Here is an 11,549-nt window from a genome sequence, read left to right as displayed (position 1 = left end):
CTTGTTTTTCTATCAATTCTGTATCTTTTCATTGGAGTATTTATATTTATAAATAAATATAATATACACTTGTTTTTTTACATTTTATACTTTATAAATATAAATGCTTATATTTAAAGTAATTATTGATAGATATGTACTTATTGCCATTTTGTTCATTGTTTGGGGGTTGTTAGGGGTTTTGGTTCCATTCCTTTTTTTTTTTTTTTTTTTTTTTGATCTCTTGTGATCTGATGACTTCTTTAACATTATCTTTGAATTACTTTATCTTTTTTGTGCATGTATCTATTATAGATTTTTGGTTTGTGGTTAGCCAAATCACATGAGGTTTATATGTAGCAATCTATATCTATATCCAGATAGCTAGACAGATATGTTATTATTTTAAGTTATTGATCTCTTAAGTTTGAACACATTTTAACAACCCTGCATTTTTACTCCCCCTCCCAAGTTTACTGCTTTTGGCATCCTATTTTACATACTTTTGTTTTGAGTATCACTTAATTACTTATTGTGTATAGGGATGATTTTACTATTTTTGTCTTTTAACCTTTCTGTTACCTTTATAAGTGGCTGATCTAATACTTTTGCTGCATATTTGCCTTTTCCAATGAGATTTTTTCCTTTTGTAATTTTCATACTCCTAGTTGTGCCCTATCCTTTCTATTTAGAGAAGTCCCTTTAATATTCCTTGTAAAGCTAGTTTTGTGGTGCTGAAATATTTTAGCTATTGCTTGTCTTTTTTCTCACCTTCAAAGCTGAATAATAGCCTTGCTGGGTAGAGTATTCTCGTTTGTAGGTTTTTCCCTTCATCACTTTAAATATGTTGTGCCATTCCCTTCTGGCCTGCAGAGCTTCTGCTGAAAAGTCAGCTGATAGCCTCCTGGGAGTGGCCTTGTGGGTAAGTTGTTGCTTTTCCCTTGATGCTTTTAATATTCTCTCTTAATCTTTAATTTTTGCCATTTTAATTACAGTGTGTTTTGGCGTGGTCCTCTTTGGGTTGATCCTGTTTGGGACTCTCTATGCTTCCTAGACCTGGATGTCTGTTTCCTTCCCCAGGTTAGGAAAGTTTTCAGCTATATGTCTTCACATATGTTTTCTGCCCATTTCTCTCTTCTCCTTTTGGGACCCCAATAATACAAATGTTAGTATACTCGATGCCTCAGAAGTCTCTTAAACTGTTATCATTTTTTAAAATTCTTTTTTCTTTTTTCCTTTCAGCTTGAATGATTTCTACTACTCTGTCTTTCAGTTTGCTGAACATTCCTCTGTATCATCTACTCTACTGTTGATTCCTTTTAGCATATTTTTAATTCCAATTGTTGTGTTTTTCATCTCTATTTTGTCCTTTGTATTTTCTAACTCTTTGTTAAACTTCTCACTGTGTTCATCCAATGTTCTCCCAAGTTCTTTGATTATCATTGTGATCATTACCTGGAACTTTTTATTGGGTATCTTATATCTACTTCACTTAGTTCTTCTCAGATTTTATCTTGTTCCTTTGTCTGGAACATATTCCTCTGTTGCCTCATTTTGCTCTGTTTTTATTTCTATGTATTTTGTAGGTTGGTTATATTTCCCAGTTTTGGAAAAGTGTACTTATGTAGGAAATATCCTATGAGGACCAATAGCACATTCCTCTATGGTCATCAGAGTATATGATCCAGGGGTACCCTCTATGTGGGTGGCATGGGTCATTCTGTTGTGACAGGCTGTCTACTGTGGCTGGCTCCCAGTGCAGTTGGTTGCCAGGCCCTGCCTTGTGTAGAGGCTGCCAGCTGCTGGTGGGTGGCTGCGTCCTGTCTGGCTGGCTATAAGGACTTAGTGGTCCTGGGGTTGATATTCACCTACTTGTGGGTTGGGTTGTGGCTCAGGGGGTCTCAGGCTTGGTGTCTGCCCACTGGTGGGTGAGATTGGACCCTGGGTCTAGTGCTGACCCACCGGTTGACAGAGCTGGGTCCTGGGGTTTCTGGCTGAGAGGCCTGAGGCTCCCAGACTTTGTGTTTACCCACTGGTGGGTGAGGCTGGGTCCGATGGCTGGCTGTGGGGTCCCAGGGGTCCTGGGGTGAATGCTATCCAACTGGTGGGTGAGACCAAGTCTTGGGCCCTCTGGTGGGAGGGACTGAGTCCTGGGGCAGCTGACATCTCAGGGGGTCTTATGGCAGCTGACCTGCTGGTGGGTGGGGCTGGGTCCCTTCCCAGCTAGCTGCTTGGCCTGGAATATCCCAGGACTGGAACCAACCGACTGGTGGACAGGACAGGTCCTGCTGATAAGCTAGAGGAAGGATTCCAAAATGGCACTTGTTAGCACTAGTGTCTTCATTATGTTATGATCTCCCAAAACTGTCTGCTGCCCATGTGTATGTCCCCTCACTGAGTCCCAGCTGCATCCTGCCTCTCTGGGAGGCTCTTCAAAATCAGCAAGTGTTTATGACCCGTGCTCTTTTCACATTACTGCTTCTGTCCAGGGTCCCATAGTGTTTGAGGTTTTATGTGTGCCCTTTATGAGTGGACTCTTTATTTCCCACAGTCCTCTGGCTCTCCTGAAAGTAAGCCCCACTGGCATTCAAAGGCAAATATTCTGGGGGCTCATCTTCCTGGTGAAGGACCCCTGGGTGGCGTGTTCACTGTGGGGTTTGGACCCCTTGCTCCTTGGGGAGAACCTCTGCAATTATGATTATTCTCCCATTTCTGGGTCACCTGCTGGGGGTATGGGTCTTGACTATCCCATGACTCCACTCCTCCTATCCATTTTGTTGTTTCTTCTTTATATCTTTAGTTGTAGAAGATTTTTTCTGCTACTCTTCAGAAAAAGACATCAGTAGCTTCTCTTTAAATAGTTGTAATTTTGGTATGCACATGGAATGAGGTAAGCTCAGAACCTTCCTACTCTGTTATTTTTGCCAATCCCTGAGGAATTCTATTAAATCTATAAGTTAATTTGCAGGCCATTTTTTCTTTACAAATTGAGTCTCCCAATTATTTTCCAGATTTTCTCTTATTCCTTCAGTAAAATGTCATAACCTTATACATTCCTTAATAGATTTGTCCCATAATATATTCTGCTATTTGTTTCTCTTGCAAATGGAATCCTTTTTTCCTGTTAGCTTTATGTGTGTGTTGTAAGGGTTATTGCTGATGTTTATGAAAGTTACTGATTCTTGCATGTTTATCTTCATTGAATTCTCTTGAACTTTCCTCTTACTTCTAATAGCTAGCAATGTGATTCTCTTGTATATGCCTGGTAGACATCATACACAAATAATGACAATTTTGTATTTTTTCATAGATTATTACATATCACTTTTTTTTCTTTACTTACAACCTCCAATAAAATGTTGAAGACTAGTGGTGATAATAGGCATCCTTTTCTTGTTCTTGACTTTAATGGGAGTGTTTCTAGTATTTCACTATTAAATATGATCCTTGATTAAATATATTCCTAGTAAGTCTATGGTGAACACATCCTAATGTGACTCCTCAACACACACATACAATAAGTCACACCTCTGTATCATCTCCATCCCTTGAGTATGCATAGAACCTGTGACTTGCTTTCAACCAAAAGAATAAAGCAAATGAAATGGGCTGTTTCTCTCATAATTATATTATTTAAGACTGTCTTCATGGACTATGGAAATAGAGATTCTCCTGCCAGCCTTGAGGAAGCAAAGTTGTGAACTGTCTATGTAGAGGGTTATGTGGCAGAGAACTGCAGACAGCCTCTAGGACATGAGGGCAGCTTCCAGTCTCCAGCTTCAAGCCAATAAAGAGATGAGTCCTTCAGTCATACAAAAACAAGTAACTGAATTCTGCCAACTCTCTGAATTAGCTTGGAAACAGATTTTCCTCTAGTCAAGCCTCTAAATGAGAATACCTTGATTGCAGCCTTGTGAGACCCTGAGAAGAGGACCCAATTAAGCTGTGCCCAGACTCCTGATCTATGGCACTTGTGAGATAATAAATGTTTCTTTTTTTTTATTCTCTATTTTTAAAATTGAAGTATAGTTGACTTACAATGTTGTGCTAATTTCTGCTGTACAGAAAAGTGACTCAGTTTTACACATATATACATTTTTTTGTATTCTTTTCCATTATGTTTTATCTGAGAAGATTGGATGTAGTTCCCTGTGCTATATAGTAGGACCTTGTTGTCCATCTATTCTAAATGTAATAATTTGCATCTACTAACCCCAAACTCCCAGTCCTTCCCTCCCCTCCCCCCTCCCCCTTGGCAACTACAAGTCTGTTCTCTATGTCTGAGAGCCTGTTTCTGTTTTGTAGATAGGTTCATCTGTGCCGTATTTTAGATTCCACATATAATTGATATTATATGGTATTTGTCTTTCCCTTTCTGAGTTACTTCACTTAGTATGATAATCTCTGTTTGCATTCATGTTGCTGAAAATGGCATTATTTCATTCTTTTTTATGGTTGAGTAGTATTCCATTGTATACATATATACCACATCTTCTTTATCTGTTCATCTGCTGTTGGGCATTTAGGTTGTTTCCATGTCTTGGCTATTGTGAATAGTGCTGCTATGAACATAGGGGTGGGTATAATTTTGTCTAGGTATATGCCCAGGAGTGGGATTTCTGGATCATATGGAGGTTCTATTTTTGGTTTTTTTGAGAAACCTCCATACTGTTTTCCACAGTGGCTACACTAACTTACATTCCTACCAACATTGTAGGAGGGTTCCCTTTTCTCCACACCCTCTCCAACATTTGTTATTTATAGATTTTTTAAATCATGGCCGTGCTGACCAGTGTCAGGTGGTATCTTGTAGTTTTGATTTGCATTTCTCTAATAACTAATGATGTTGAGCATCTTTTCATGTGCTTACTGGCCACCTGTATGTCTTCTTTGGAGAAATATCTATTTGTTGTTGTTGAGTTGTATGAACTGTTTGTATATTTTGGAGATTAAGCCCTTGTTGGTTGCATCTTTTGCAAATATTTTCTCCCATTCCATAGGTTGTCTTTTCTTTTCTTTTTTTTTATGGTTTCCTTCACTGTGTAAAAGCTTGTAAGTTTGGGGCTTCCCTGGTGGCTCAGTGGTTGAGAGTCCGCCTGCCGATGCAGGGGACACGGGTTTGTGCCCCGGTCCAGGAGGATCCCACGTGCCATGGAGTGGCTGGGCTTGTGGGCCATGGCCGCTGGGCCTGCACGTCCGGATACTGTGCTCCGCAGCGGGAGAGGCCACAGCAGTGAGAGACCCGCATACCGCAAAAAAAAAAAAAAGCTTGTAAGTTTGATTAGGTCCCATTTGTTTACTTTTGTTTTTATTTATATTTCCTTGGGAGATTGACCTAAGAAATTGTTGGTACAATTTATGTCAGAGAATATATTGCCTATCCTCTCTTCTAGGAGTTTTATGGTTTCATATCTTATGTTTAAGTCTTTAAGCCATAGTTTATTTTTGTGCATGGTATGAGGGTGTGTTCTAACTTTGTTGATTTATATGCAGGTGTCCAACTTTCAAGCACCACTTGCTGAAGAGACTCTCTTTTTCATATTGTACATTCTTGCCTCCTTTGTCAAAGATTAACTGACCATTGGTCTGTGGGTTTATTTCTGGGCTCTCCATTCTGTTCCACTGATCTGTATGTCTGTTTTTGTGTAAATACCACACTGTTTTGATTACTGTAGCTTTGTAGTATTGTCTGAAGTCTGGGAGAGTTATGCCTCCCACACTGTTTCCCACCCCCCTCAGGACTGCTTTGGCAATTCTGAGTCTTTTATGGTTCCATATAAGGTTTAGTATTATTTGCTCTAGTTCTGTGAAAAATGTTATGGTAATTTGATAGGGATTGCATTAAATCTGTAGACTGCTTTGGGTAGTATTGTCATTTTAACAATATTAATTCTTCCAATCCAAGGGCATGGGATATCTTTCCACTTCTTTGAATCATCTTTAATTTCCTTTATTAATGTTTTATAGTTCTCAGTGTCTTTCACCTGAAAGACTTTCACCAAGTCTTTCACCCCCTTGGACAGGTTTATTCCTAGGTATTTTATTTATTTATTTATTTTTGGGTGCAATTTTAAAAGGTATTTTTTTTTACATTCCCTTTCTGATCTTTCATTGTTATTGTAAAGAGATGCAACCAATTTCTGAATGTTAATCTTGTATCCTGCTACTTTGCTGAATTCATTTATTAAATCTAGTAGTTTTTGTGTGGAGTCCTTAGGGTTTTCTTTATATAGTATCATGTCATCTGCATATAGTAACAATTTTTACCTCCTCTCTTCCAATTTGGATACATTTCATTTCTTTTTCTTGTCTGATTGCTGTGGCAAGGACTTCCAATACTATGTTGAATGGAAGTGGTGAGAGTGGGCATTCTTGTCTTGTTCCAGATTTTAGCAGGAAGGCTTTCAGCTTTCCACCATTGAGTATTACCGTGGCAGTGGGTTTGTCATAAATGGCTTTTATTATGTTGAGATATGTTTCCTCTATACCCACTTTGGTAAGAATTTCTATCATGAATGGATGTTGAATTCTGTGAAATGATTTACTGAAGTTGCTAAATTTAGATAAAAGGAAATCCTGCTGTTTACAACAACATGGCTGGACCTTGAGGATATTATGCTAAGTGAAATAAGTCAGATGCAGAGAATCAGGGTATGTGATCAGCTTGTGCTCAATTCCCTGATTAGCTGATGTCTTGGAATCTCAATTTTCAGTTTTCTGGTTCTAACCAGTCTGAGGGTTGCATGCTGAGGGCATACTGATGCAGGTAACTTCTGGTTAACTTACCGTTAACCTGGTGGGGGTTTTAGTATCTTCAGAACAACTTACGAATGTGCTTCAGACTTATCTTTACCTCTGAAACAGAACTGGGAGTCTTTGTGACTGAGTTATTATGTTTAACTGTTTAAGTTACAGCCATAACTGCTTAAGTTACGGCTACTCTTCTGCCTGTATCTCCTATATTTGTTTCTGCATTCTTTGCTTCCCCAGACATTAACTGCTAAGGGCTATTCTTTGTTCTACATGGAGGGTCTAGGAGGTCATGGTGTATTTCTATAGCTGCTTTTCCCAATCAACAATTAGCAGGGACACAAAAGATTCTGTCACTGGGAAGGTCCCGCAGGGTCTTTCTCAGTTTCAATGTGGGAATTACATGTTCTTCAAAGGCTTAATAGAACATTTTTTGTTTGCAATTTCTTTCCCAAAATTAATTGATGAATTTGTTTGTTTGCTTGGTTTTGGGGATTTGAACTATCATTTATTATTGGTTTATAGTTTTATTATATTGGAATTTATTGAAATGTTATTTTTAGCTTTCCGCATGGTCAATTTTGTGATGGCCCTGTATATAGTTGAGATGTATCTTTTCTATATCTTGGATTCAAAGTTCTATTTAAACATATTTACCAGCTCCTTAAATGTGATAGTCAAATCCATTAAATCCTTGCTTTTTCTTTTGCCTACTATATCTACTGATTTTTCAGAGAGAGCCAGATAATTTAAAAGTCATTTTGATTACTCTGTATGCAGTATGCAATTTTTTCAATTGTAAGTTACCTCAAATCCTTTTAGATTTAGAAACAAATCTATAGAATGTAGTCTTCTGTGAGTTTAAATGAGAACTGGAGGCTTTCCCTCCTCCTTTTCCATAGTTCATAGGTTACTTTGCAACCAAACATGCTTCTATATGTTCTTTCAACAACATCAGAGTGATATCTAAGGAGTCAATACTGTACCAATTAGAAAATGACTCAGAAAACATTAGTTGGTCAACCTCAGCCTTTTTCTTCTCTTAAAAGTATGGAGGGCTTCCCTGGTGGCGCAGTGGTTGAGAGTCTGCCTGCCGATGAAGGGGACATGGGTTCGTGCCCCGGTCCAGGAGGATCCCACATGCTGCGGAGCTGCTGGGCCCGTGAGCCATGGCCTCTGAGCCTGCACATCCGGAGCCTGTGCTCCACAATGGGAGAGACCACAACAGTGAGAGGCCCGCGTACAGCAAAAAAAAAAAAAAAAAAAAAAAAAAGAATACCTTATTTAGAATATAATGAAGGTAAAACATCTGTCTGCCTTACTCTCTTTTAATTATGGGCAGTGTCGTGCCTTTATGGGTATAGGCATTTAAATGTGCCACACACACACTGTGGGTTTAACCCCTGTGGGAGCAACACTTTAATTATTTTTGCTGAACAAAGAAAAATAATACCTGGATTTCATATTACAAACATGAAAAATGACTACCTCACACCAGTCTATAGATGCATCAGGGCTGTTGCAGAGTTTCCTGTAAAAGCATTTCACATCATGATTCTTCACTTCTGGACCAAAGAGTTCCTGTACTGTCACATAAAACTTGTCATAATCAATTGCATCTGCATTGTAACAAAGCACAAGAACATTGTCATAAAATTCAAAGAAATATATTGCATTTTTCAGCTGCTTTTTTCCCCATTTTCTAATCTATTTCATTATTTCAACCTATAAAAACCATATTCTTCTAAAGTTTAAAGATCTTTTCATGGGAACATAACTAGGCTCTTGGCTAGAATATTACTTAGAAGAAAATATTTTACTTTGGTGTTTAGTATCTCCTCCATAGATTTTGTCTCAATTACTTTAGGCATTTTGTTCAGGAATACAAAGATAAGAAAGTGAATTACTTCTTTCCTATTGGGAAAACCTTTTACTAACAGGAGTGTTTGCTAGAGCTAATCTTGGGTGGAAGATAGAAGTGAGCAAAGACCAATTCTTTTTTTGTTGTTTTTCTTTTTCTTGCCAAAATTTTATTATTTTACTTTTTACACGATGTCTTTAATTCATCTCAGCATATTTTTACATATGATGTAAAGTGAGGGTGTTTCATTTTGGATTTTCTAAGAAGCAGACCCCAAAACAGACACAGAATTGCAAGAGATTTATTGGGGGGGAAACTCCTATGAAAAAAGAAGAATGGGAGCAGGAGTAAATGATGAGAGACTTCAGATCATAATAGAGTTCTGATACATATTAAGGGAAAGATAGGTGAATTCATTCAACCCAAGAAAGACAGGTCTCCATACCAGTTTTCAACAGGACGCCCAAAGACCCTGAGCCTTCACTTGCTCCTTACTCCTCTTAGGTCTCAGCAAAGATATTGTTACTGGAAGTGGTGTGGTAAGAACCTACCTGCAGGTTCCTTGGTTCCTAGGATTCTCCTGCCCCTACACCCTTGTAATTCATCATTTTCCACACTTTATCTAGATCCTTTTAATGCAGAGCCTATTCAATAATGTTCTTCATATCTACTGTCATTGTTTGGGTACCTTCCATCTTTCTCTTTACCATTTGAAATTGTACTGTAATCTTTGAAAGGCTCCAATCTCTTTTGCACTATCTCTTCTAAAATCTTTCCCCTTGAAATAATTTTTATTAATGTCAAATTTCCTAAAGCCTTAGATAATATCCGACTTTACCTGACTTTTTATCACTAGCTGCCATATGCTAGACAGAGTAAAAAAAATCTGGACTCTAGCTTTGTCAATTACTGATTTTTGTGAGTCACACTGGTAACTTAATATCTCTGACTTTCCACTTTCCCATCTGTTATATGGGCAAAATTACAATCACTACAAAGAACAATTGTTGATTGATTCTTTGACACTGTAAACAGACATGCACACAAACCACACCATTGACTGAATATTGATTTTGACAAATTTTGTGATTCACTGGGGTATAGCTATTGAGTCTCAGGACCAGAAGGAGTTAGACACAAATATGCATTAAGCAACTGTTATGTGTCAGAACTGAGCTAGACAGTGGTCTTAGAATGGAAAACTAGATAGACAAGACCCCTTCCTCTGTAGTTTACATTCTAGTGGGAGAAACAGAAAATCAACAAGTGAACAAAATATTTACAGATTGTGACAGGCAAGACTAATTACTAGAGATAGACGTTGGATTAGTGGTTATCTGTGTAAAAGGGCATGAGAGAACATTCTGGAATGATAGAAATATTTTGTCTTGATCCGGTTGCTAACTACAGGTATATTAACATATGTCCAAATTTACCGAGTTATACACTTAAGATTACTGCTCTTTCTGTACTTTACTGTATGTAGGCCATACCTTAGTAACAACGTGAGAATCATTAAGTATAGAGTGAGATAAGTGCTCAGAAGGAAACCAATAGAGAGCTGTGATAGAATTATCTAGTGCTGGTGTGTGGGGGTGGACCTGAGGGAATCCCTTTCTAAGGACAGGTAAAAAAAATAAAGCTTAGACCTGATAAGCAAAAGGAGTCAGCCATGTGCAAAGGTAGACAAGAGGATTTTAGGCAGAGGCTGACAAACACAAAGACACTGAGGCAGGAAAGAGCTTGGTGCATTCTGGGAAGGTCAGTGACATGAAGTATAGTGAGGACTGGGGAAAGTACCATGAGGTGAGATCAGAGAGGAAGGAGGGCCAAGCTAGAGTTAGAAGTTTGTATTTTATTCCAAGCATAATGGTGAGCTATCACTAGAGAGTTTGAAAGACACTGGTGGCTGTGAGGATAATAGTGAAAGCTATAAAATCACTGAGGGGCTAGTGCATTTAACCCGGGTTTCAAATGTGGAGGCTTAGGCCCAGATGATACTGAGGGTGATGGTCCATTCTGAGCTGCCATGGAAGTCTCGTTTATGCCTGCTTTCTCAACTTATTATTATTATTATTATTTTTAGGCCATGCCCTGCCACATGTGTGATCTTAGTTCCCTAACCAGGGATCAAACCCATGCCCCCTGCATTGGGAGCATGGAGTCTTAACCACTGGACTGCCAGGGAAGTCCCTCAACTTAATTATTAATAACACCCCCTTTCACTCTTGAAAGTGTCATCAACTGGATGATAGTGGTATAGGCATCAAAGAGATAGCACTGATATGGTGAGATATGGTTGGAAGTAGAATTGCAAAGACTTGCTAATAGCTTGGAAGTTGTTGGGGACCAAGTTGTGATTGAAGGACAGGCTGGATTCTATTGTAATGGTTGCCATTCGGAGTGTTTGTCCTCCCTCTCTCACAGGGCTATTTGGCAACGTCTGCAGACATTTTTTGATTGTTACAACTAAGGATGGGGGTGCTACTGACACCTGGTGGGTAGAGGCCAGAGATGCCACTAAACATTCTGCAATGCACAGGATAGCCTGCCCCACCCCCGGTCTCACACACATACACATATACAGAACAAAGAATTATCCAGCCCCAAATGTCAATGGTGTCAAGTTTGAGAAACCCTGTTCTAGAATGACACTCAGGTTTCTAATTTCAAAACTCAGCAGATGTTGGTACTATTTACCAAAACAGGGGCAAATGAATAAGGACCATAATTCTTAGGGAAAATAAACCATTCAATCTTGGTCATATTAAGTTTGATATTCATATGAGAGATCCAAATAGCTTAGCTGTTTTAAATTCATACCAACTAGTACAAGATAGGTGTTTCACTCTAAATGCCACTGGATGAGTGTTATAAGACTTTCGTTTCCTGGGATGATTTTCATTCTATTGGGTAATTGACAAGCAGATTTAAGAACAATATTGTACAGATGAAATCC

The 11,549-nt window shown here is 38.6% G+C and overlaps 1 protein-coding gene across 1 annotated transcript in view; it reads right to left on the bottom strand.

Annotated features, from left to right (window-relative positions):
- WDR64 (WD repeat domain 64) overlaps positions 1 to 11,549 on the bottom strand; it is a gene marked incomplete at both ends in the record, with an annotated part of 83,013 nt that overhangs the window by 68,397 nt on the left and 3,067 nt on the right. The window contains 1 exon segment of the mRNA XM_081257762.1: positions 8,218 to 8,348. Within this exon segment, the coding sequence (XP_081113888.1) occupies positions 8,218 to 8,348 (131 nt within the window).

This window comes from Mesoplodon bidens, assembly GCF_964165515.1.
Source record: "Mesoplodon bidens genome assembly, chromosome: 2".
Classification (NCBI taxonomy): domain Eukaryota; kingdom Metazoa; phylum Chordata; class Mammalia; order Artiodactyla; family Ziphiidae; genus Mesoplodon; species Mesoplodon bidens.
Note: the sequence above shows the minus strand (reverse complement) of the source record. Positions and strands in the feature narration are given on the sequence as shown.